Source organism: Alosa pseudoharengus, unplaced genomic scaffold (genome assembly GCF_046254945.1).
Source record: "Alosa pseudoharengus isolate Yale_2024_CS ecotype anadromous, Long Island Sound unplaced genomic scaffold, YU_APseudo_1.1 YU_APseudo_1.1_scf_13, whole genome shotgun sequence".
NCBI lineage: Eukaryota > Metazoa > Chordata > Actinopteri > Clupeiformes > Clupeidae > Alosa > Alosa pseudoharengus.
The window spans coordinates 26,611,223-26,638,822 of record NW_027468598.1 but is presented as its reverse complement, the minus strand read 5'-3'; the positions used below and the strand labels follow the sequence as shown (position 1 = coordinate 26,638,822).

Genomic DNA, 27,600 nt, shown 5'->3' with positions numbered 1-27,600 from the left:
GAACATTGGGGCGGGATTTCTGTAATTATGCAGAAATCACGCAATCACAGAGGGCGGTGTATGTTTGAAAATGTGTGCCGCTTGCTGACGGCCGAACTTTCGTCTACCCGTCCCTTGACTTGCCGTAGTTTCCCGACGAGTTTTAAGGATAAGGAAAAAATCGGACGCTGTTGGAAGTTATTTTAGCACTAACTTAACACAATTATCGGCAGATCCAACTGCGTTTCCGGAGCTCACAATTTCGATAGCGTTTCCTGTTGAGCTACCACGTCTACTGAAGAGTTTCCAGTTGCGAATTTCAGTTGGACGATTGTTTTGTGTTGAAGGCAACTGGAATCAAGCTATCTTTCGGCAGTCAAACCCGCTAGCGTCAGATATCCATAACAGTTATTGATTTTAAACCGTTAGCAAATGCTAACCTCTCTTTCCCCGCACGAAACAATACGTTGTCCTGAAGAAGTGCGAGTGTGTGAGGACATTGGCAACTATCGTTGGACCAACTAGACATTTCGAACTTTAGTCTTGTTTGTGTCCGCACAGACACCATGGCGGAAACATCGCAGTTTGGGGGAGGCAGTTTTACCTGCACAGTGAAAAAGCCAAACAGTCACAACGCGGCATCAAGTAACGTTACAAATTTGAGACGGAAAGTCCGCCAGTCTCACAGAAGAAATATACATAATCGGGTATGTAACTTCATTTTTTTTGTAAAAACGCTGACTAAACTACTTCAAAGGCAGAGCAAGGAGATGGAAGTGACACTAGAGTGTACTTCCCGACATTTTTTAAAGCTACGTTCACGTGGTTCAAGTCATTTTGCATGAAAAAGAACATGCATCTCAAAATTGTGTTAATGAACACTGTGCCCATTGAATTTAGGCCGATGTTAGCCGCAAGTTAGTCATAACGTTTGGTTTGTTTGGCCTTGTAAAATCCATATCCTTTGCTTCATTCTGTATTTAACGTTACAGTCAGAACAAATATTTGTTATCCAGCTGGTGTCTGTTACCTGTTGGCTTATCCATTATTTAAGACCAAGAGTCTACGAAAATAAATAAGTCATAAATAAGCATCGAAAGACCACGATGCCTCAGTTTCTTTTTTTTATGCCTTGCTTGTTTAGGCCTAGGCCAGCCTCTTCGATTTTGCTTCACATTGTAACCTCTCCGACCCTGCCAGGCTTGTTAGATGACAGGGGCCTAATACGACCTGAATTTGCAAAAAGGACGCACATAAGTAGTTTTGAGCCGCAGGTGGGTCACAGATGGGTTTCCCGTCCAACACGGAGCTCAGATTTCCTATATATTTCTGGCGCAGCTTTTGCTGCACCTGCTTGTTGCTTCTTCACTGTTGAGGATGCCGGGCGGGCTCCGAATTGTCCGTGTAAACAGAGATATTACAATAAGCAAGGGTGAATGAGGCGAGCGTCAAACAAAACCAACAAGGCAGAATGATATGACTTAATGTGGAGCATTTGTGTAGAGCAGCCTTGCTAAGTGTGACTGTCATTTTAGGTGGTCCTGGAGAAAGTCCTCGGCATCACTACATCTAGCAGTAGCGGTTTGGCCTGCGATCCCAACACTGGTTTGGTCGCCTATCCAGCAGGGTAATAACACCTCTCTGCCTAACTTCAGCTTTGCAGAAGAAGTTGACACTGCTTTTGAGACTGCATGAAAACGTTTACTGGTATGCTAAACACGTTTGATTTTATCTTTTTTTAAATCACAGATGCGTTGTAGTTATCCTGCATCCAAAGAAGAATAAGCAGAGTCACATTCTCAATACATCCAGGTATGTGTGCATGTCTCAATCCACAGGTCTAATGGTTACTTATGTAATTCTATGGTTGCCACCTTTGCTCTTTTTAAGACCTATTCATTAAAAAGTAACTGCAGCCCTCATGGATGAATGCTAGTCCAATCAGCCTCTTTCCCAGGATCCTGTAAACACACGTTTACACTCATGGGTTTTGAAAAGGAATAGCTGCCAGCTGTACCAGGTCATAGGGAAGGTTATCTTGGCAGCCATCGTAAGGAATTCACTGGCTATTCCTTCTTGATCCACAAAGAGTAATATTAAGATTCTCCCAGGCTTTTTCCATGTGGGGGCTATATTTTGAAATGTCCACAAAATGAGTGAGTGCCATGCTATTTTTATTCAGATGCCAGATTACAGCCTTTAATATTAAGGTTTGTGTGTGTGTGTGTTACCCAGGAAAACCTTCTCTGCCTTGGCCTTTTCTCAGGATGGAAAATATCTGGTCACCGGTGAGGTAAGCACTTGGAATCATTCCTAAATCTGCAGAAAGGGGGGGGGGGGGTGAGTGTCTTTTAAAAAAGAGAAGCCCTACATGCATGTTCTTCCTCGAGTTTCTACAGGAGGGGAGACGAGTGTTTCTCAGTGATTGATTGTCTGAGGTCAACATGTACGCACGTCTTCAAACACGAGCCGTGTGGGTGATGGCGACCCGAGTGAGTTACGGGAGGATAAGTGCTCTCCCTCTCTCTCTCTCTCTCTCTCCCCCTGAACAGCCGCGGGTCGCAGTTGTGGCCCAGGGCGCTAGGCTACCAGTTGTTGTTGTGTTCTGATGTGGTCTGCAGACGTTGCCATGGCGAGGAGGGTTGGTGGAAGGGGAAGTTGTTGTACCAACGTGCAGCTCCTTAAAACCACACACACACACACACACACACACACACACAGTGTGGCCTATGAGACAGATATATTTGTTGCCATGCTGGTGTTGTATGACAAGCGACATACATGGTCCCCCTTCTAATCCCTTTACGTAATCTTGTCTCAGAGTACGACAAGTGTAAAGCCTCTTAAATTGAGTTTGTAAACACATGTACTTGTGTGCTCTGCTCATGGGTGGACTGAGCCTGGAATGAGTCTCCGGGATACCCTCCCCCACTCTCCCTCTCTCCTGCCTTGGTCGTCTGCAGAAGTAAACAAAGTGTTGCTTTGCAGCAGGGCTGATGTGCAGAAATAAGCAGGTGATGCGTCAGACTTAACTTCCTGACCTACATACTGGCTGCCAACAGAGTGTTGCCAACAAGGGACTTGTGTTGACTTCAGGATTGTGTTTTTTGTGTTTGTGTGTGTGGCCTGCCTCATATGACTCAGTCAAAAATGTCCTGCCCTGACACGTCCTTAACTGCCCCCCCCCCCCCCCCCCCCTTATCTCTGTTCTTATTTTGAGAATCCTCTCTCTGTCTCTCTCTCAGAGTGGGCACATGCCGTGTGTGCGCGTGTGGGACGTGGCAGAGCGGGCACAGGTGGCGGAGGTCCAGTGCCACAAGTATGGTGTGGCCTGCGTGGCCTTCTCTGCCAACGGCAGCTACATCGTCTCCGTGGGATACCAGCACGACCAGACCGTCAACGTGTGGGAGTGGAGGGTGAGTGGTGGATATACGTGTCACATGACATTTGCCCAGCCTATCAGGGAGAACTATTGGCGTGGATGAATGGAGTATGTGTAATTGCCAATTTATTTTAATCTGCATGCATCGTTTTGACCTGAGATCTGTTAAAAAAAAAAAAAAAATTAACAAAATGAATTGGATGATTAAAAAGCAGGCAAAAAAGAGAGATGGTGTGTAATTGTATAACTGTGAAAGAATGAGTGGTTAGTTAGCCTGACCTCAATATCCTGCAGGAGTGACTACCTGTATTCTTTGTTCTTATCCTGTGAGTGCTTCTGAGTTATCATGTGAGTGCTTCTGAAGTCATTGTAATCTTCTGTATTGATCAGTGTCCTAAGAGTGTCTGAGGAGTGTTTACTGAAGTCTTGTAAGGTTGCATAATATCACCTGTGTGTCTTGTCTGTCGTCTGCAGAAGGGGACTGTTATTGCATCAAACAAGGTTTCCAGTAGAGTGCTGTCTGTCTCCTTCTCCGAGGACAACAGCTACTTTGTCACCGCCGGCAACAGACATGTCAAATTCTGGTACCTGGACGCTTCCAAAGAGAGACGGGTACTATGCCAAAATGCGCCTCAATTTCAATTTATTCCAGCCCATGCTATTGGCCTCAGATAATGTCACTCAAGTGCTCTAGGCCAAACTCACTCGGTAGGTGTCCTGCGCCCACCCCCTAGGTAAACAGCACGGTGCCCCTGATTGGCCGCTCCGGCTTGCTGGGAGAGCAGCGAAACAGCACGTTCTGCGGCCTGACATGCGGCCGCGGTGCCATGGCGGGCAGTGCCTACTGCATCACCCACACAGGCCTGCTGTGCCTGTTCAACAGCAAGAGGCAGCTGGAGGCGTGGGTTGACCTCAAGGTAGGTTGGTTCACCACCACAAAGGTCAGCACCTGCAGGTTTAACCAGAGCAGGTATAGCATTGGCAGGCTTAGCGCACCAACAGGTTTAACTTCAGCAGGTTTATCACCAAGCTCTCCTCTGCCACAGAACTTTATTCAGCTTGTTCCAAATGTATCTTTCTGGCTGACAACAGAGCATGTTTTGTTTGTTTGGTTGTTGTTATTTTTAAAACTGGGATTTGGGGATTAAAAATAATGACATGCTTATTGTTCTTCAATTGTTGTCTGATTGTGACCCAGATCAGGCTGTAATCTAGGTGGGGTGGAAGACTGGTGGAAGATTGTCATCAGGTTTTTTGTTAGTGTTTGTCATAGAATGGTTAAAGATAATCTCCAAATGTCGGAGAATATTATCTTTACTCCCACTGTCAGCAACTATTATCTTTACTCCCACTGTCCAGAAATGATTGCTAACTGGGTGTTTACCTCTCTCTCTCACACACACACACACAGACCTCTTCGGCACGGTGTCTGTCTGTGAGTGAGAACTATGTGTTCTGCGGCTGTGCTGACGGGATGGTGAGAGTGTTCCGCCCTCAAGACCTGCACTTCATCACCACCTTGCACCGCCCACACAGACTCGGAGTGGACATCTCACAGGGCGTCCAGCCAGGGTAAGAAACACACACACACCCTGCAGAGTGGACATCTCACAGGGCGTCCAGCCAGGGTAAGAACACACACTGACGCAGAGTGGACTTTTTCACAGGGCGTTCAGCAAAGATGAGTGAGACTGCGTTTGTGGCCACATGTGGATTCGTACACTGACAATCCAAACACACAAACCCTTTATGGAAGTGGAGGTCACATGAGCCTACAGGCTGCTTCAGCACACAGACATGTGCACTAGCCAAGAGCCAGAACTTGTGATTTGTAAAATGACCTCAGTGAGCAGTGAGTTTATTGGATGACTCATAGCTATTTTAGGCTCTGTGATTTTCTTATTTTGTTTTTATGGAACAATTTAACTGATTGTGTTTTTAAATCTGGCAGTAAGGACGGGTCCTCTTTCTCTTGCACTCAGATGCCCTCAGACTTTGTGTCTAAATAATTTTTTTTAACTTCTTATAGGTTGTTTTTATTACAGTTACAGTTTTTATTTTGCCATCCCCTCCCCAGGCACTTGTTCACCACAGACCTCAGCGCAGAGTACCCAGACACGCTGGCCTTGACCTATGACCCTGTCGCTCGGCACCTGACCTGTGTGTATAACGACCACAGCGTGTACGTGTGGGACGTGCGCGACATTAGGAACGTGGGGAAGGTGTACTCGGCCCTCTACCACAGCGGCTGCGTGTGGAGTGTGGAGGTGAGTTCTGCTCCAGATCAGGATGGGGAATAGCCTGGAAATCCAGACCCAAATCTAGAAAGATTTAGGGTCTGGCTATGAGTAATGAAAATGGCCCAACTCGAGGGGCGGCACCAAGCATGCATTTGAAAAGGTCACTGCACACAAGTGGACCAATGTTTACGGACTGATTCCGAACTCCGCATGTCACAGGGTTGTCGTCATCTGTTTAGCTCACCTCTGGTGATTGGTGCAGCTTGGCTCCAACAGCATGGGTAATGAGCATCATTACTGATTGCCAGAGTGACTCGCTGAGCAAATTCAAATTGTGCTCTTGCAAGAACTCTGGATTTCCAAGGTAGATGAGGAATAGAATTGGGAAAGAATTTTTAGTACTATGTTCCCCTGCCTTGGGATTTATGAAGAAGTTTGGTACCCTCCTATTTGAAAGTGGTAGTGCCATAGTATAATTATTGAAGTTCTGAAATTCCATAATGTCTAACAAAATGGAATTTTGTGTGTGTGTGCACAGACGTACCCTGAGGTGGAAGCCCCACATGCAGCCTGTCTGCCCCCCAGCTCCTTCCTCACCTGCTCGTCTGATAACACCATCCGCCTGTGGCACCTCGACCCCCAGCAGGGTTCCACACAGACCCAGGGCTCGGGCCTGCCCACCAGCCTGCTCCGCAACCTCTATAGTCAGGTAAGAGAGGGAGGGAGAGAAATATAAATATAATACACACACAACACACACACACACACACACACACCAACCTCTACAACCATGTAAGACACACACACACACTAACCTGTGCTGCAACCTTCTGAAGCAGCACTAGACACACGCATATTAGCCACACATCTACATACATACGTTTTCAGTGTCACCGGTATGTAGGCATGAAATGTGTGTGTGTGTGTGTGTGTGTGCACACACACACACACACACACACACACTCTCTGGCATCCATGTCTCAACATGTTTGATCCATAAAAAGTTAGATGCCCTCTAGCGTGCCTGTGTGTGTAATAGCCAAGGACACGTCCTGCTTCACTGGGAGAATAAGCGCCCAGCTGTCAGCGAGCTGACGTGATTGATGACGACAGCAGATCTGAGAGTATGGCATGCCTGGGAGTTATGTATCTGCTCTTGTGTGCTTCCTCGTTAGGACATACAGTATATTGCACTTGGCCACTCACACACACATACACACGCTGGTGTAATACGTTCTGTAGGTGGTTTTGGGTCAGGTGTCTGCTAAAATTAGCTAAATATTTTTGATACAATGTAAATGCATGCAATGCAATTTTGTGTGTGTGTGGTCAGGACCTGATGAGGATCGTGTATGTGGGGGAGGACACCCAGCATCTGCAGTCGGAGGGGGAGCGGGCTGAAGGGGGCTCTCTGGACGGGAAGTCCGGTATAAGGGTTCTGGGCATCAGTCCAGACGGCCAGCACCTCGCTGCTGGAGACCGTAACGGCAGCCTGCGGTGAGGGCACACACACACACACACACACACACACACACACTAGGTTGGGTACCAAACACTGTTCCTTTACCAGTACCGACCGAATTAGGTCTGTATTACCGAGCATTGGTTCACGTGAAATCGAACGGTGCCACATTTCGGTACTTTCATGTGCATCAGTAGCAGAGTGCACCAGCTGAGCTCATAAGTGTAACGTTATGTCTGTCTCAAAAGCGAAGTTATTATGGCGAACTTAATATGCACCATTTAATCCTGCATATGTTGCACCAGGAGCTGGCATAAATTAATCAGAATAGTATCCCTGGTAAGAACTTAAAATAATAGTGACAGTTGACGCTATGAAATGCACCCATCGTTCTGAATCACGAGTGAGCTGAATCCATTCAAAACGGTAACATTTCAAAGCGTATGTGACCGCGGTTGTGACAACAGTTGCTAAAACAAGTTGAACTGAAGATGGAATCCGTTAATTTTGTAGGCTACAGTTTGCTAGTTAGCCTATACATGTAGATAACCTGATAGGCTATGCATAGTGTTTCAAGGTGGGACAATGGTCTGCATTAAAACGAGCTAAGTTCAAATTCACGTTGGCATGGAAAGTTTTATTTGTCAAAGAATAACCAAACGACCAAACTCATTTAAACTAGCCTACTACGCACGCCTGTTAGAGACCGACTGAAACTAAGTAACTTAAACAAACATAGAACTGGGAAGCAGGGGATAATAACCTACTCTTAAATTGCATTAAAACGCATACAAAAGGGGATGAATTGCCTTTTTCATGAACATGACTTAAAATGGCCTTATCACATAACCCTAATGAAGTAATCATTTGTTCTATGTTTGATTGAGTCTGTTTAAATAAATTCACTATCCACTGTTTGTATGTGTTAAAAAAAAAAAACATTCTCAATGTATAAATTGAGTTTTTTGCAACTTTTACAAACAAGGTGTTACGGATTCAGTAAGGTTAAGGAACTGGAAAAAGTACCGCTGAATACCGACACCGAACCTCCGGCACCGGTACTGATATTGGTTAAAATGTGATGGGTACCCAACCCTAACACACACACACACACACACACACACACACACACACTTAAAGGGGGGGGGGGGGGGTTGTTATTGACACACTTCTGTTCTTTACAGCAACTGTTTTTCCTTAAAAAATGTTTTGTGGTGTGGTCATGCAAGCATCCTCTGAAGTTGTGTGAACCTGGCTTCCTCTGCCTGTTCACACACTAGCTGACGTGTCAGCCTTATCTCTCCCCAGGATCTTTGAGCTGCAGTTTCTAGACGAGATCGCCAAGATTGTGGCCCATGACTCAGAGGTGCTGTGTCTGGAGTTCTCTCCCATGGAAACTGGTATGCGTCCACTGGCATCTTCAGAGCCCTGTTTTTGTGACGCCACTGACCAATGACGTATTGCCAAATTGTAATCCCTCTGTCATGTGAAGTGGACAGACCTAATAACTATAGCATAACACTAAACTGATTTGCTTTAAATGTTTTAAATGTCTTTTTAAATCTTATGTATGTCAGGTTTTTTTACCCTTGTTCTGCTGTTTATTGATGAACCTATTTGATGGGTAAACCTGTGAGTGTGACATGACCATGCCATGTATAAAGGTTTTAAACAATTTCACTGTTTGTCAGTGAATGAGGTCAGCTTGTACTCATGTGAGTGAGTGTGTCTGTGTGTGTGTGTGTGTGTATCAGGTCTTCGTCTGCTCGCATCGGCCAGTCGTGACCGTCTCATCCACATCTTCAACGTGGAGAACAATTACAACCTGGAGCAGACTGTCTACGACCACTCTGCCTCCATCACTGCCATTAAGTTTTCAGGTAGGGGTGTGTGTGTGTGTGTCCCTCCCTTCATCTCTGTCATATACAAAGGGAGTAAAAGTGGAAGACTGAAAGTGAAAATGCATCCATTGTCCAAAACTCCATATTCCCCTTGAGGCCTTGACCCTACTCCTGATTGGTCACAGTGTATCTGAAAACAGCCCATATTCTTTCACCTCTGTCAGTTCCTGTATGATCTGAGGCTTTAGTAACACAAGACTTCCTTTTACTGTGTGTGTGTGTGTGTGTGTGTGTGTGTGTGTGTGTGTGTGTGTGTGTGTGTGTGTGTGTGTGTGTGTGTGTGTGTGTGTGTGTGTGTGTGTGTGTGTGTGTGTGTGTGTGTGTGTGTGTGTGTGTGTGTGTGTGTGTGTGTGTGTGTGTGTGTGTGTGTGTGTGTGTGTGTGTAGGTGACCGTTCAGATGTGAACATGGTGAGCTGTGGGGCTGATAAGAGCATCTATTTCCGCACAGCCGAGCAGGTAGGTGTGTGTGGTGTTGGTGAAAAGAAATGAGCTACCTGGGATTATAGCAGATTAGACATCCCAGCAGTGAATCAGGTCATTTAAACGTTTAAACGAATTTTTGGAGCTTTAATAAAATGAATGGCGGCAGAAGTCACTGAATAGGCATCGTTATCGCCAATTTACATGAAAGTGTACAGGTTTAGGTATTTTTATTGAGTGTAGAGCTCCCTCTAGAGTCGTTATGTGTTTATATGTTACTCTGCTATTGTAAATAGCAAACTTCTCGCGACTTATCCCGCCCTGTACACAATGCAAATGCTTTTGTTGTGGAGGTGAAAGATTAACAACAGGCAAAACTATCTCCAAAGAGCTATATCTATTGACAAAGTAATGTTTCATGATTCTCGCGAGGTTTGGCAAGGCGCCACTCTTGGAAGTTGCATGGCTGGTTTTCTCGGTAGGGACTCGCTACATCTATGCTGTATAGCTATGCCAGGTGAACGATTTGCCTATTACAAGTTCGTTTACCATCAAATTGGCTTCATAAAGGTGAAAACCTTGTATTGTGTGCCTTTAACCAAATACATCCCCTAACCTTAATCATAAATAGTTAACAGAACTGATCAGAGAGTTTGTTGATAATCTGAGTGTCTGTAGTTGTTGGGCGGACTATCCAGGTAAAGGGTGACCCAAGTTTGGTTGTGTGCTCCTGGCCTGCAGACAGCAGAGGGCCTGTCCTTTTCCCGGTCGCACTACGTGGCAGAGAAAACCACCCTCTACGACATGGACCTAGACGCCACAGGCGGTCAGGCAGCCATTGCCTGCCAGGACCGCAACGTCAGGTGTGTGTGTGTCTGTGTGTGACTCTTACTCTTCAGCTCAAATGATTAGGATTGTGAAGGTGGATGGATTGATTGGTTGTATCTGAAATGTTAAGGTAGACTGTTCGATTGATTGGTTGTATCTGAAATGTTTAGGTAGACTGTTTGATTGATCAAAGTTTTGTCCGACAGCCCACTCCGTGAATGAACATGTTTGTGTTGTATCTGTGTCCTGTGTTCAGAGTATACAACATCAAGAGTGGAAAAATGATGAGGTGCTTCAAGGGCTCCCTTAGTGAAGAAGGCACTCTGCTGAAGGTAAGCTGTGTGTGTTAAGAGTTAGGTGCAATGTTCCCTCTAAGCTGCGTGCGCGCAAACCAGTCGAAGTGGCCGCGCAATAGATTTTTCAGACCGCGCACATTTTTCAGACTGCACAAACAATTTTTTTTTCAGGGATTAAAAATCTGAGCCTCAAAGGCAATATAGGCTAGGTAATAAACATTTAAAATACTGACATGTCTGACAACTAAGCCGGATGTAAGTTAGAATGTTTACATACAAAGTATCGTTTAGGCTACTCTAGGCAGGCCCTGCTCCAGTTATGAAGTAGGCTACCATGGCAAGCAGATGCTACAGAAAAATGTCTGCCTAACGTTTAAACATGAGTGGCTAGATGAAATACTCCAATCTGACACAAAAGATGGTCCAGGTAGGAAAAAACTTTCAGACATATTTACGAAAGGAGTGGCGTGATCTGCAAATTCTGCTCGGAGGCAAAAGCGAAAGGAGAGTTTGCTTGTGTGAAAATTTGGTCTGAGTGGAAGCTTGATTACCTAAAGCGTTATCTGACACAAAAAAGTCCATGTAGAGGTATTGAAAACATTAAGACTTAGACATGGGAACTCTATCGATCAAATTCTCCCCGAAACTAATGAATCCCGAGAGAGATGAATTCAGAGAGCACGATCCGACCCTGAACAAATAAAATTATTAATTGACAATGTGATGCTAGCAATTAACACCAACATGTCCATGTTATCAGTTCAAGATACACGATCATATGGCAAGATGCTTGTGCTTGACATTACGTTTTGGAAGCAAACTGATTTCAGTTACAAGACAGTTTTTTCTGGAATCATTCAGCTTTCAGGATGCCCTGCAGAAAACATCCTTAATGCCATTACCAAGTTCTACGCCTTGAATTTCCCCTTGGGGATCAATAAAGTATCCATCTATCTATCTACGCAGACCATGTGCTAAACATTAACAAAATGGTAATGTTTACTTCAGATGGTGCTTAAAGGTTGTATCAGCAAAACTCTCCTAAACACGCATCTTGTCGGTTATTGGTTGGAACAGTTTATTTTGGCTTTGAGTGGTTGCTGGTAGCAATTGTTTTTGTGTAGGCCTACAGATCTCGGAGCCTAGGCTGCCTACAGAGACGTGTTTTTTTTGACCGCCTGCTTATGGTAGTCAGCTAGCGGATTGTTAGGAAAGATTAGATGAATTTGATAATTTATGTTTAGGCCTTTTTTGTGCTTGAAATCGCTGATACAACCTTTAATGTTAAGCAGACTTAAAGGAGTGGCTGCTTTACTGAAGCGTCAGGTACCGCACCTGACAAGATGAGCCACATAGCCAGATAGGCCTATCTCCCTCAGTGAAATTCAAATTACATGTTTTGTAGCCTAGTTTGTTGCAAACCACTCCAGTTATAAAATTGTTTATATAGGCTACCTTTAGAAAAAATGACACCATGTCAATTTAATAGGCCTATAGTTATTTTTAAGCACTGGCATTAGCCAGTTAGCATTTGTGTAATATACACTGCTCAAAAAATTAAAGGAACACTTTGAAAAAACATCAGATCTCAATGGGAAAAAAAACTCATGCTGGATATCTGACTGTATGTAATGTGTACTTGGTAAAGGATGGCACATTATTTTTTGGTAATGAAAATGATCAACCTACAGAGGGCTGAATTCAAAGACCCCCACGAAAATCAATGAAAAAAGTGAAAAATGATGCGACAAGCTAGTCCATTTTGCCTAAATTTCATTGCAGCAACTCAAAATGGTACTCAGTAGTTCGTATGGACCCCACATGCTGGACAATGAGACGGCGGATGGTGTCCTGGGGGTCTGCTCCCAGATGTGGACACGGCCATCATTGAGCTCCTTGACAGTCTGTGGTGCAACCTGCCGGTGTTGGATGGACCAAAATACAATGTCCAAGAGGTGTTCTACTGGATTTGAGTCAGGGGAGTGTGGGGGACAGTCAATGGTATCAATTCCTTCATGGTATCAATTCCTTCATCCTCCAGGATCAACTGCCTGCACACTCTTGCCACATGTGGCTGGCCATTGTTGTGCACCAGGGGGAACACCAGGGGCCTCTGCACCAGTACAGGGTCAGACAATGGGTCTGAAGATTCATCCCGATACCTAAGAGCAGTGAGGGTGCTGTTGTTTTGCCCATAGAGGTCTGTGTGTTATCTCTTTGAATTCCCTATGGCTAACGCAGGTTCGTAGTCATTTTCGGCAGGTCGCGTGGTTGCGAATTGCTCACAGTGCTGAAATGTTTGCTCAGAAAACAAAATATTTTCTCAGTGCTAAAAAAAAATAGAGGGAACATTGGTTAGGTGCCTTTTATATTTGAACTAATACAGTGTTTCCCACAGAATTGAATTCCATTTGTGGTGGTTGGTTTGCAGAATTAACTTGAATACAACAGTTTTTTTAACTATTAGCAGTGTGGTTATGATGCAAACCAGATTTAAGCACAATTTAGTACAACCTGGAAAGTCATTATGTGGTGGTCAATGCTGATATTGTGGTGGGCAGCCACAAATAAGTCAATGTAATATCGCTACCAGTACTTGGTGTGTTCCATAATGGTACACAACCGTACTCTTATTTTTCAGTACTTTACTTTTTTTTTTACTTTTTTTTTTTGGTATATTTTTTGGGGCTTTTTATGCCTTTTAATGAGATATGACAGGAAGCGAGAGGAAGAGAGAGTCAGGGTAGGATCCGGAAAGGACCACGGGTCAGGAATTGAACTCTGGTCGCCGGCGTACAGTGCAGGTGCCCCCGCCAGTCGCGCCATGGCCGGGGTCTTTTCAGTACTTTACTTTGTCTGAATCTGTAACACTAGCCAGCAGCTCTTGAACAGTGAAATTGGTAGAGCTACCAAGTTCAAAAACAATTTTATATTTGGGAAGACATGCGGCACAACAGACACTGTGCTTCTTTAAAAAGAAAAACAAAACTGGGAAGAGTGCAAAAAGACATAGTGGCCAAACATATATTGCACCTGTAGTGGTTTAGTCTCTCCCAGATTCCTTCTCCTCCTTTAGCTTACTGAAATTTGGCACTGGCTGATTTAACATGAAGCGAATCCTTGGTGTTCTGACTTAATGTGGTCAGTGCAATTAAAAGTACAGAGTTTGGTACCCAGCCTGTGTGTGTGAGTAGTTCTATTTTTTTCCTGTCTACTTTGGCTTGTGTACCCTCACTGTTGGTGTGGTCCCACTGATCTATAGAGCAGGGGTTCCCAACCCGCGACCCCCAAAATAACCGTGCCAGAGACTGGCGACCCCCACTATCCCTGGATGTGACTCAAAAAATAAAATAAAATGTGCGCACCGGCCATACACACTAGGCTTATCCAAACACGGGCTTAACGACAACACAAAAGAACAGAGCAGCCTGTTATTATTTTACATAGAAATTTACAATATGATAAAAGCAGAATACCTTAGTCAAAAATAATATCCATGTAAGTGCACATTATTGCTGTCATGCAAACTTAACTTTGAAACATTACTTTAATTTCCATTTTAACAGAAGAATATCTCCGTCAGGGTAATATCCACAAACTGTTGTAAACTGTAAATTGTTGCTGCGCAAATTTACATTTTGCCAACTTTCAGCGTTAATCTCATCTAATGAGATGGATGCGCGATATGCGCGGAACACAGCAAGTCTTGGTTTAATTGTGGAGACGGCCACACGGAGATCATCCTCCACATTTAGACGCGATCTGTATTTGTTTTTAATATATGTCAGAGCCAAACGGCGTCAGTACGTCCATCGCGGCCTTGAATAGCTGTGGATATTCCCTCTCGACTGAAATCCAGAACTCCGCAAGCGTCTTGGAATTGAAATCTGTCTTTAAAGTGCGGTCAAGTGACAGCTCTTTTATTTTTCCCAAATGTATTTGATTTATGGAAATCATTTCGCGACCCACCCCTCGGCGTCCCGCGACCCCCCCCGGGGGTCCCGACCCCCACTTTGGGAACCCATGCTCTAGAGCACTGGTGCTGATGGTGTCCATAGAAACCGTATCTCCCTCCCTCCACAGGTTCAGATGGATCCTTCTGGAGTCTACCTGGCCACCAGCTGCTCGGACAAGAACATCAGCATCTTTGACTATGAGTCTGGAGAGTGTGTGGCCAGCCTGTTTGGGCACTCTGGTACGCCCCTCTTTTCGTGTGTGTGTGTGTCCTCCCACACCAACAGGGGCTTTTTCAACACTGTCCACTCCTGAAGAATCAGTAGAGATGGGCAAGTAAACAAATCATTTCTTTCTTTTTCTTTCATTCATTCATTCATTCATTCATTCGTTCTCTCTCAGAAATCGTGACGGGCATGAGGTTCAGCCAGGACTGCAGGTACCTCATCACGGTATCTGGTGACAGGTGAGGGAGACTGCATGACTCAAATCCTTTGGTTTACATTCCCTCCCTCTTCATAATGCAATCCAATACACGTCTGCAATGCACGTCAGAATGTAATCAATACACGTTTCCAATACAATACAGGTCTCCAATACACTTCAGAATGTAATCCAGTACACTAATCAGTGGTATCACTGGATCAACTGGACATAAACTGTGCATGATTTGTGTGTATGTGAAAGCCAATGGAAGTCTGACCGTAACATTTGATAAATGTTTTTTTTGTGTGTGTGTTTAGCTGTGTGTTTCTGTGGCGCTTGGACTCTCAGATGATCAACTCCATGAGGAAGAGGCTGGCGGAGAAGAGGGAGAGGGCAGGCCTTCGGAACGCCAGTGCTGCCAGTCAACAGCATATGCTCCGGTCAGACACAGACACAGTTGTGTTTTTCTCCCAGTATCAGTTGATCTGTGGCAGGCCCTTCGTTTAGTCTCCTTGTGTTTATATATCCAGATTAAGCGTATCCTGCCGGAACACCGTGTTTAGATTGAGCTAAACGAACAGGGCCCCTTGAACTTGAACCCCTATTAGGGTTTTTGTTTTTTTGACCAGTCATTTTGTAGAAGAGTCATGCATCTTTTTGTCATCTGGACTTTGCTGATTTTTCTATGTCAGGGGTTTTCAACTGATTGTGAACCAGGGACCACCATTCTGACTAATTACGCAACCCCAGGACCACCACTGAATAAAAATACTGATTCCCACATTGCAACTACACTACTGAATCCATGGTCAGGGACCACCAGCAATGTCCTCACGGACCACTGGTTGAAAACCCCTGTTCTATGTGATGTCTGTGATTTGGCCCTAGTAGAATGTGCTCATACTTGGATAGCTTTCAAGGGGTGGAGGAGAGGGGTAAACAGACATGCCCAGTGAGTCCATGCTTGAGGCCATAGTTAAGCTGCTTCAATGCAATACTGCAGAATGCTTAGCACCATTTAAAAAAAAAAGAAAAAGACAAAAAAGTGTTTACTGCAGATCACCCAACTGATCACCCACCACTGAACAGTTTTGCCAGCAAATGAGCTGAATGGGAGAAAGGGGAATAGTTAGTTTCAAAGTCTGCTTAGTTTCCTCCTCTGCAGATTTTCAAGTGGCTGGTTCATGTAAAAAAAAATGTATTATACCTTGTTTTACATTTGTAGTTAGAGCAATTAATAGAATTAATTGATCAATTGTCAATTATTACTTCCAACAATTACGAAAAAACATTATCAAACTATACAGATTATTTTTTCTTTTTCCAATTCAATTCACTGTTCATTTTTAAAATTTAGAAAATGGATGTTTCCAAAATCATTGATTAATCTTGTTAAATATTTGGGATCTCAGTATATCGACCAAAATGGTCACAGTTCATTTTTTTGTTGTTGCTATAATCAAGTCCTATTTTGTAGTTTGCTCTTAAAGACCGGGTTTTTTATTGTTGTGTGTTAGAGATATACTGGATGGACGAATACAGGTGGTCAAGAGAGGTGTGTGTGTGTGTGTGTGTGGGGTGTGTGTGTGGTGTGTGTGTGTAGGAGGGAGACCTACATCACTGTGCCAGCAGTGCCGGATATAGCCCAGGAGAAGGGTGAGGAAGAGGATGATGCGGCCTTGTGTGAAGAAGAGCCACGCACCCCAGCTAGGGTTGACACAAATCCGGGTGAGTGCAGGGAAAACGCTCTAACGAGACGCCGATCAGGCCACAGATCCACCAGCAGAGAGCCAGCTCTGTTCTGGTACACCTTCCAGGTGTTGAACCGTTCGGAGCATTTCGATCAAAGATCAATCGGTTTGGAACCGGAAAAGTTGGTTTGGATCTGGAACCAAAAAGTAGTCCTTTCTCCAAGATTAATGGAAATCAGCCCGGAGGGTTTTGCATAATCCTGCTTAGAGATTGACAAATGGTACCTATATAACACCCTTGGTGGAGGTCATTATTTAGCTGCAGTGTTAGTGATTTTTATTGAACTGTTGGCCATCACTGCTTGTGTTCCAGAGGTTGCTGACCCGCTGCTGTTGCAGACCAATGGCAGATTACCCATGTGGGCTCGCAAACTGGTGAGAAAACACTCCTGCAAATATGGGAAAGTAATCAAACCTGTGAACAAGCTTGAACACTCCTCAACCCTCTATTGCCTCTCTCTCTCTCTCTCTCTCTCTCTCTCTCTCTCTCTCTCTCTCTCTCTCTCTCTCTCTCTCTCTCTCTCTCTCTCTCTCTCTCTCTCTCTCTCTCTCTCTCTGCTTTTTTTACACATCGGAGGATTTTGCACATATTAATTGATTGCCATTTTGTCATTCCTTTGTTGTAGTAAAGTATCATTTAAAATCTCTGCCAACCTCTCCCTCCTCTGCTGACCCCAAGGCTGCAGTGAGCTCTGCTGGTGCTCCAGGCCCTGCTGCTTCGGCTGGCACCACCACCGCCGCTGCCGCCGCCGCCGTCGCCCCCTCTGCATTGGGCCCCTACCAGCCACGGGGCCGCTGGGCCGAGCAGTCGGACCCCCAGGCCATCCGCTCTCTCCTGGAGACGCGCAGCCTGCAGCTGGCGCTCACGCCCAGCCCCCAGAGAGCCGACGGGGGAGGAGACGCCGATGAGGAGGCCGACGACTCCCACTTCCACCCCCAGAGCCTGGACAGCCTCATGGACGAGGAGGAGGAGGAGGAGGAAGAGGAGGAGCCAGAGGAGGAGAACGAGGATGAGAAGGTGGGTTAGAGTGCTGATGTGGCTGTGTGTGTTTGTTGCATGATGAATATTTTGAGGATCTGTGATTGGATGTGTCTGTGTGTACATGACTGATTTGGTGTGTGTGTCTTTGTAGTAAGATACATTCGAAGAATTTTCAGACCTGTTCAAGTTGTCCACATTTTATGCTAATGCTTCAGACTAGAGCTGTAGAGTTCGTTTTAGCATCGTCATTGCGATGTGTGCATGTTCAGTGGTCACATTGATGTCTATTATTTAAATTGCAAGTCATCATGCTACAGCTTTTGCAGCTGAAGAAAAATTCATCGGTTTGTCATTTTCCATGACGACGATAGAATTAACGAGCCATACTCTCGTGTTGTGTTGCATCTGTCAGTCATGGCAGGAACACAAGACACTTTAATCAGACCTATTGTAATATATTGTAGAAAAATATTATTTTTTTCCAATATTGTGCAGCCCTACTTCAGACTTCTCTAAAAAAACAAAACTGAACTCTTTGTGGAGTTTTGTGTGTTGAATCCATTATAAGGTGAGACTGAGAACTTGAAAGGGTCTGAACACTTGAAGGGGTCTAACAACTTTCCAAATGGACTCTATTTTACGTTTTGATGTTTGGTCTATTTGTCATCACTCCCTTCCTTCCTTCCTTCTTTATTAGGGGAAAAAGCATCTTCCTGTGACTCCTTACTGAGTCTACCTCTGAGCGTTATTATGTTCCGTGTGTCCACCGTTAGTCACTTCCCTCGCCCTCCTGACTCCCACCAGGACTCACTGACCACTGCTGTTTCAGTTTCATTTAAACCCCCCACACTTGGTCCCATGAGTCTGATTTGGGTGACTCACTTTACACACACACACACACACACACACACACACACACACACACACACACACACACACACACACACACACACACGACTTCACTCTCGAGCGCTCTCTCTCAGTCACATGCTGCACAGGGTGTGTGTGTCAGAGGGATGATCTCAGAATCTGAATGGTATAAACTTAAAGGGGAACTGGCACTGAATTTTGGGAAAGGAGGAGGGGGGAGCAGGATGGGATGTCCCTGCCACTGCAGTGCAAGAAGTCTGGATAGGAAGGCTTAACAAGAGTTAAAGTGTGTGTGTGTGTGTGTGTGTATGTGTATGTGTGGTTGGCTCGTGTGTGTGTGTGTGTGTGTGTGTGTGTGTGTGTGGTAGCGCTTGCCAGCTAGCGAGATGAGAAACTGAGAGGATGGATGAAGGGCAAAGCCCCCTCTCTCTTTCTCTTCCTCTCTGTCTCCCTCTGTCTTTGGGCTCCACTGCAGCAAAGCGGCGGCGAGTCAGCACCTCTATCCCTGCCAGCCAGTCTAGCGCCTGCGGCCACAGGTGAACGTGGTGCATCGTTACGCTTGTAGCCACGGAAACAAGATCTGCCGCACTCTCTCTCTGTCTCGGTATCCTGGGACTGGATACTACAGGTTACCAGAGAGGTGGGGGGAAACTACATTTTCACACGTGTGTGTGTGTGTGTGTGTGTGTTGGTGCAGAGCTCGAGCGGTCACTTTGAGGCGGGTTTTCCGAGACCTGGCTACCTGCCACTGACTGCTGCGGGGGATCTGTTTGGCCCTGGACGCGACTCTCTGGACAGGAACGACTACATCCTGTACCCGGGCAACAGCACAGCGCTGTCAACAGGGGGAGACGGGTAAGATGGGCAGTCTCTCTCTCACACACACACACACACTCAAAACTCGCATCCACACACACACTCAATCAACTCGCAAAACTCTCATATGTACTTGTATACACACTCATTCTCTCTCTCTCTCTCTCTCTCTCTCTCTCTCTCTCTCTCTCTCTCTCTCTCTCTCTCTCTCTCTCTCTCTCTCTCTCTCATTTATTCATTCTCTCATTCATTCATTCATTGTCTTTCTTTCTCTTTCTCTCCCTCATTCTCAAAGGCAGGCATCCCGGGTTCAGAAAGTAAAAGTCCTGCCAAGTATTTGATCCAACCATTTAGTAAACCAGCTCATCCTAATTAGCAGCCAGGTAGATCAGATAATTAGTGATATCCCCTGTGTTAAGTGCACAAGTAGAAAGAATATATGGCAGGACTTTTACTTTCTGGAACTGGAATGTCCAACTCTGCTCATTCTCGCTCTCTCATAACCACCTGCACCACGTCAGCGTGTTGTCCACTGCTGCATGGACACGCTGTCAGCACACACACAGTTATGGTGTAATCAATATGCAATCAGACTGAGTGTCTGTGTACTGCAGCATACGTTTCCTAGTGTCTCAAGCACCAGTATTTGTAAAGGAGGGAAACCATGAATTGTATACTGTGCCTCATTGTATGTGACCCATATGCAGTAGACCATAACGTGTGTGTGTGTGTGTGTGTGTGTGTGCGCGCCTTTCCTCAGGGACTTTGACGTGAAAGCTTTATGTGAGGTGGGAGAGGAGCTTAGTCCAGACAGTGCCTGTTGCGTGGGCTCAGCGGAGAGCCGGGGGTCCAATCAGGAGCCAGCGGTGGATCGTGAGTCCTCCACACCCAACAATGTTTCACCTTAGCGCCATCTCCACCTAAAGAGCATAGGTTAAAGTGAATGTAGTCCTAAATAACATCGGTTAAAGTGAATGTAGTCCTAAGACGTTAGTTTGTTCTATTTTGTAACGCTCAAGAGACATGTGGTGACCACCACAAACTGTCTTGATCAACCTTCAGATTTGGTAATTGTCAACAACTTGGGTAGAAGTAGCATCACTTTCTGCAGTGACCTGTCCACCTATGTGTCTAAACTGTTTTTTTTTGTTAATTCTCTGCTTATGTCTCTGTTCTCTTAATCATTCCCAATATCTTCTCTCCTCTAAATCATCCTCCTCCTCTTCTTCCTCCTCTTCCTCTTCCTCGTCCACAGCAGACACAGACTCCCTGAGCCAGGTGAGCTCCACGGGCAGCTCCGGCGTGGAGGAAGAGGAGGAGGAAGAGCCAGAGACACTCTTGCGCCAGCATTTTGACACACTGGCCAACAGCCTGTCCAGCGATGGTGAGCTTACACCACTGCCGCCTCCTCCCGAGACCTTCTAATCTCTATTCACTTTGCGCATAGTGGATTGTCACCACCCTCAAGTAATGGTAGTAAAAACAGTCCTCAGGGCAACCAAGGTCTATGGAATTTCTGGGATATCGGTCTATTCCAGACATGGAAAGTCAGGAGATTTGATTTTTGTGGGCCAAGTCATGGAATATCATGGAATTTGGTTTCTTGCAAAAATATTATTTGGAATGAATACCAACAAAATTTTGCTGGTTAACATGCTTCTCGTAATACTGTAGCTGGTTTTTGAATGCTCGGTCCGTTAAAGGTCATGGGGAAAGTCAGGGGATTTTGCTTGGTGAGGGTACCCTGTTCCTGCTCAGTGTTTCCCACAGAATTAAATTCCATTTGTGGTGGTTGGTTTGCAGAATTAACTTGAATATAACAGTTTTTAACAAATTAGCACAGCGTGGCTATGATGCTAACCAGATTTAAGCACAATTTAGTACAACCTGGAAAATTTGTGTGGTGGTCAATGTTGATATTGTGGTGGGCCGCCACAAATAAGTCAATGTATGGGGAAACACTGGCCCTAGTACACAGTGCATTTTCATCAACGTTCAGAAATCATCATGAACACAGAAGTAGTGTAGACACATGTACACAAGCATTCGCAATGAAAGCCTCTAGCTGTGATGCGTCAATGTGTTCGCCATACTGGGTGATATTCTTCAGGGTGTATATGACAGCGTTTGTGTCCATCAGTATCCCTGCTTACTCATTTATCAATCAGCTGAGTTCAGTGAGTCAAATACGCCTTTATGAATATACCCTTCTGCAAACTTAGTATGGGTGATGGATGATAGGCATCTCTGTTGGCTTTGTGCCTCAATGTGTGTGTGTCTGTCTGTCTGCCCATAAAGCTGAGAAGTTTGACACAGACCCTCGCAGTCTGCAGCCGGCGTCTGACAGCAACTTCCTCAACCCGCGTCTGAGCATCTCCACACGTTTCCTGTCTCGCTTCCAGAACCGCCTGCGGTCAGTCTGACACACACACACCCACCCACCCACCCCGCAGCTGCACATGTTCATCTTTAGCATTAGAAATGGATTCCCTACGCTACAATGGATGGCACAAATTTCTGTCAGAATTTTACTGTAGTCCACGTCTCATATGCCCATAAATATGAAGACTGAAAGAAGTTTTATCACCAAACTTAACCTTGATAACACAGACACAGACAGCTCTTTGACCATGTGAAATAAGCACCATATCTTTGGTGAAATAAGCACCATATTTAACATCAGAGTTGATTGTGTAACTTTTCCGCATGCACACAAACCCTCACTGACACTGTTCACCCGTCTTCTCTCTGCCCTTCTCAGAGGCGTAGGCTGTGGTGCGTCTGCCCCCCGGCCTGCTGCACTGCCCCCCAGCATCACAGAGGAGGCCTCTCCTGGAAGCAGCCCTACTGCCCCATCTGCCCCTACTCACCCCATCCCCCAGGTAAGAGCAGCTCAATTGGACCCTGGTCACTCTGATTTACTTGCCACTAGGTGGTGCTGTGCTAGAGACAGTGTGTGTGTGGTTTTCAATGTGGAGGCATTCATTGGCCTTTAGCAGGGATTAGGGTGCTAAGGGGCTGTCAATAAAGGCCATTTTAACACATTTGGACTGGGACAAACACTGTACAATGCAAATTTTCTCTTTAAGATTTTACAACTACAGGCTAAAATGGTTAATTTAAACGGCATCTTATGCCAAGTTGCATGCAAGTTAAAGTTTGTCTTTGTTGGCTGTGCTCAGGTCTCTATGAAGACTCAGCAGGCTGGTGAGAGTGCTGTGGAGCCTCCCACGCTGGCTGAGGAGGGCAAGAGCCGAGGTGAGTCATGGCTTCATTTGTCTGTCTGTCTCTGTGTCTCTATCTGTCTGTGTCTCTCTGTCTGTCTCTCTGTCTCTGTTACTTGTGATCACTACCCATAGTAACCTTGTCTGAGATGAAGTAGGCTTGGTCTGACTCACTTCAGGCAACAGTTGGCTTTTGTGGCCGGTGTTGTTTTTCTCTTTAGTTCAGAGAGAACATACACCTCACCTTGAACGGTACGTCAAAATAGAAGGTCTCAATATGTATCTGTGACTGTATTTCTTAGGATGTGGTTGTCGTCATCAAGGCGGTAAGAATATGGTTAGCCTGTTACTCTGAGACTCAGAACTTCCTGGGTATAGTTACAGCTGACAGAGGCACTGCTACTACTGTATATCAACAACAGCTAAACTCTGAAGTCTCACTGGTTGACTCATTTCATGAAGATTTCATGTTGAGGTCCGATACTGTTAAGGTTGTTGTTTTTGGTCGATATTTAGTGTTGTCATTGACCCCCCTTTAGACTTAAATGTTTTAAAATGTGTCTTGGGAAATTGGATCACAAATGGACCAAGCACCAAATTCAAATGTAAACGACCACCAAGACCTATTATTACTCCCAGATTGTCATCTCCCCCAGCTCAACATGCTGGACTTGGCCAAAACGGGTATGTTTAGATAATCAGGACTGCTGCTTATGGGTCTAATTGAGTGCAGTATGCCTTTAATTCCACTGACTTTAATCGGGTTTCCCTGGAGCAGGCATTAACTGCATATCTGTAGGGTTGGCGAGCGGTTGAGAACCGCTGCCGCTGCTGGATGGGTCTCGGTTCCTGTTTCTTCGCTGGCTTCGTTGTGTGTTAACACTGGTTTTAACTGTTTGAAATTGAATGCCGTGAAGCTGAAGCTGTGAAGTTGGTGAAGTCTCGGCCACCGGTGCCCAGGAAGCGGCTCTCGGCACCCAACCTACGGCGCCCGCGGCCTCTGCAGAGTCGCCACAGCATAGCTGCCATTGGGTGGACTAGCACCCTGGGAGGTGTGTGTGTTTGTGCGCACAGGCAACTGGGGTTTTGATGGTGCTGCACAATATGATCAAATCAGGGGACACTGGTTTTGGGTCTCTCTCTCTCTCTTTCTTTCTTTCTTTCTTTCTTTCTTTCTTTCTCTCTCTCTCTCTCTCTCTCTCTCTCTCTCTTTCTTTCTCTCTCTTTCTTTCTTTCTTTCTTTCTTTCTCTCCCTCTCTCTCTCTCTCTCTCTCTCTCTTTCTCTCTTTCTCTCTTTCTCTTTCTCTCTCTCTCCCTCTCTCTCTCTCTTTCTCTTTCTCTTTCTCTCTCTCTCTCTCTCATGCACCTTTGTGTTGAGTTTTTATGTGATTGGTTTGCACCCTGTTCATAATTTCCTATTCACAGTTCCTCTTAGGGTGAGGGTAAAGTGGCTGGTCTATTGTGTCTATTTACCAGTGGGGTCCGGGGAAGTGTTGTGGGTGCCATCCACCATGCAGATCGACCAATCAGGCATGAACAGTGACAACCAATCATCCAATCTCATAGGGCACAGTCACGTCTACTATCTTCTCCTTTCTTCTCTGAGTTGTTTGCAAAACATGTCTTTTCTACCCCTGCAGAGGTAACAGACAAGGCCCTGTTCTCCCAGTCCAACATTGAGAATGTGGCCACCACGCCGGGGCAGAACCCAGGCAGCGGCCCGTCTCCCAAACCCAGCCACCCGGCGCCGGAGAAGGACGCGGGACTACGCTCCTCTCAGAGCTACATGAGCACCACCACCAGCTTCCGTGCCAAGGTGTCCCGCTCTGGCAATCCGGCAGAGGCCCCCGGCAGGACCCCCCTAACGGAGGAGCCCACCCCGCCAGCCAAAGCCTCGGGCCCCAGGGCCCCCTCCCTCCAGGACCTGAGCGTGGAGCACGGGGACTTTAAGGAGAACCTGCCCCCTACCTCTCTTCCTCCTACTTTTGCATCCTCTTTGACCATCGCTGCCTTCACCTCTGAGACCGGGTCAGCCAGCCTCCCCTCCACGCCGATGGCCTCCACCGGAACATCGTCCTCTTTGGGCCAGTTGCCTGGCAACCACAGCGCCCGGGCAGCACTCCGGTTGGACCTGTCGGGCTCCGACTGCTGCCCCTCCCTGGGCCGCCCGTCTCCCGCCGCTTCCATGAAGAGCCGGCGGCGGATGGCTCCGGAGGGCGCGCCACGGCAGTCTGCGCTGGTCACGCCGACCGAGATGCGGTCACTGGGACAAGAGTGCAGGAAGCGCATCAGCAACATCGAGGATGGCATGACCCCCCGTGGTGCCCTTGGCTCCAGAGCCTCCACCACTCTCCCCTCTGCCACCTGTCGCTCCCCAGAGCCCTCTCAGGCCAGAGCTGCCGAGAGGCATCCAAGACCAGACCCCCAGGCCCAGCTGCAGCAGCAGGCCATCTCCCGGTCCTCCGGTCCAGCAGCATCTCCCACTGTGGATAACCTGTCTTTCCAGGACTGCCCAGCATCGTGCTCCAGTCCAGTGGACTCTGGTGAGGGGGATAGTTGGGGGAGGAAACAAATTATCTTGAGTTGCATTGCATTGTAAGATGAAGACTATTAATCTGGTGGCTCCGTCTTCTTCCCCCTCTTGCGCTTCTAGCTGATTCAGTGGAGTCTATGAATTTGCAGACGTGCAACCAGATAGTGAACGAGCTGAGACACACCATGAAGAGAGCTGTGAGTCTGTACAGCAAGGTGAGCACCAGCACAAGGCTTTCATCCTCACCTCTCAGTGCCCACTCAACTCATGCATGTGAAATGCACTGTGTGGTGTTAACTTGAGTGTCAGAACTAGGGGGGGGGGGGGGGGGCAGTTGACTTAAACATTCTGATTAACCTTTACAGATGTAGAAACTATATCTGAGGAAAGGTTTCCTTCCAGAGGTGCAAATTCTCAAATTCGCAAATTCTTTAGTTGTTCTCAACATTGATCAATCAGGAAACTAGAAACCAAGAAATTGGATGATTGCATGTGGTTTATTTTGTACCCTAACTTTAAAGGGAACGTTGCACTTCAACAATGGAAGACATTGACAAGAAATATCAACATTACTTATGTAAAACTGCTGTAGGTAAACTTTTAAGTGGAGCGATAAATCTAACTTTTGATGAATAACGCTGTCTGTGTATGTTTGTGTAAAGATGTATGTTTTGTAAATGTGTTCACATTTCTACTGCAACACAGTAATTAATTTCCCTCTGGGATGAATGAAGTAAATATCTATGTCTTCCTGTGCCCCCCCCTCCCACCACTATGCCCCCCATCTCCACAGCTCTGTTCCCACACCGAGCTTCCTGACCAGCAGGCCCAGATGCTGTCTGTTCTCCAGGACGCCTTTGCTGGGGTGCGGAGCGAGCTGGACTCGGTCTTCACCCCCTCGTCTCCTCCTCTACCTCCGCTCCCGGAGGACTCCCCCGGTCGCCAGCTGAGGGACCAGCGTGCCGTGGCTCTGCTCGAGCGCTACTCCGAGCTGCTGCTCCAGATGGCCGAGAAGAAAATGGACGCCAACTGAACTCCTATACTACCTGTCCCAGTTTTGCATATTCCCTCCCATTACCGTCTGACATTATTGAGCTTCAAACCGCACTCGCCTTTCGCATTTTCATTGTGTTGGAGAGTATAGGAGGCGAACACATCTGGGACTTCTTTTTTTACTGTGAACACTTTACAGCCACCAGCCACCTTTACTATTTGTTTTATGTACCTTTTTAAAAACACATTGTTGACTGAACGTGAAGATCTGTGTAATTTTTGTATGTCCATTTGTGGCCAAGGTAAAAAAAAAGGTACTCTTTTTATACACCAAATTTTAAAATTTTAGCATAATGGTCCTGCCAGATTTCACCTTTTTATAGTTGATTTTTACACTTAAGGAATGCAAGTTTGAATCAGCTGATGCAACATACATCAATCACAGGAAAGCCAAAGTCCTTTTTATGTTAAATAAGTGGAGCTGAAGCGGAGAGGATTTGTTTTCCAATCAATGGTGGTCAGCATGTTTTGTCCCATCATATGTACTGTTTCTACTTTCGATCAAATGGTTAGTTACCCAAAGTTTGTTTTTCCTTGCATTTCTCCCAATCGTCTGGTATATTTAATAGACATCATATCAAAGTACCGCACAGAAATTGCGAAATTTTGGCTTTAACTCTGGACTTTAAGTGTTTTGTTTTCTTTGTTAAAACTACAGTATTATGTCACATGCCAATGTTCATTTTCGCCTGTAAAATTAATATTGTGGATGTGCAATCCTCTGATATATTTGTTTGTCACCTTTTGTTTGTTTTCATCTGTAAAAATGCTATGTAAATATGTTCTGTAATATTTAGACCCTTCTTTCATTACATTTTAAAATGTGTTTTAATCTGATAATAAATTTTAATACCTTTCTAAAGAAAATTGTACCTTTCCAGGAAGTGCTGTCTGACAGATCTGGGTCGCTTCTTAAAGAAGTTTCCAAAGGTCAAATGTATTTAAGTATACGTTTCAAGGTTCTTGTTAAGGTCAAGTTTAACTTTGTCTTTTTTGAAGGTCTTGACCGGCAGCTGCGACGGAGTATACACGGGTTTCCCGTTTACCAACAAAACTAGATGCGCGCGCAGCCGCGAGGCAGAAGACGCTTGGTGGCCGTCCACAACGTTATAAACTTAACCTAAATAGTCGGCTGCTGTAAGCTACAATCGGATTTTTTTGTATACCCCTGTTGTCTCAATGATAATAACATCTCATTTCAGACTATATTTCAAAGTTTGACGTTCATTTGGATTATTAATATAACATCGTATTTTGTCATTTTTGGCGAAGACATGCATTCCGTTAGGGATATTGAACATATTTAACATTCTCTAGCCATCGTGATTTCGAATTGGTGCAGTTTTCAGCACAAAAACTAATTTTATTCTTTTGCTCTTTTGCATTGCTCTATGCTGTTCTGTGGTGCTTTCTGCCTCTTGGTTGCGCACGCATGTTTTCGTGACGTTCCATAGAAATCCATGTATTAGGGCCACACATGAA

General features: G+C 45.6%; 1 protein-coding gene across 2 annotated transcripts; it reads left to right on the top strand.

Moving 5' to 3' along the window:
* Positions 1-84: 84 nt before the first annotated feature.
* On the top strand, positions 85-26,986 carry wdr62 (WD repeat domain 62). Of its 2 annotated transcripts, none has more exons than XM_076282683.1 (31): positions 85-686; positions 1,515-1,606; positions 1,729-1,791; positions 2,215-2,272; positions 3,225-3,395; positions 3,836-3,973; positions 4,096-4,278; positions 4,773-4,933; positions 5,439-5,628; positions 6,140-6,310; positions 6,935-7,098; positions 8,372-8,463; positions 8,818-8,943; positions 9,351-9,421; positions 10,127-10,248; positions 10,470-10,545; positions 14,593-14,704; positions 14,866-14,929; positions 15,207-15,329; positions 16,493-16,617; positions 16,954-17,015; positions 17,320-17,658; positions 19,190-19,347; positions 20,069-20,181; positions 20,567-20,692; positions 21,607-21,721; positions 22,070-22,190; positions 22,491-22,566; positions 24,173-25,075; positions 25,186-25,280; positions 25,859-26,986. In XM_076282683.1, exons 1-31 carry the CDS (start codon positions 546-548, stop codon positions 26,096-26,098), a joined length of 4,791 nt encoding a protein of 1,596 aa, XP_076138798.1. In that variant the 5' UTR covers positions 85-545; the 3' UTR covers positions 26,099-26,986. The 2 variants fall into 2 exon arrangements, with proteins under 2 accessions (XP_076138798.1, XP_076138797.1); XM_076282682.1 differs by having other exon boundaries at positions 20,564-20,692.
* The last annotated feature ends 614 nt before the right edge of the window (positions 26,987-27,600 follow it).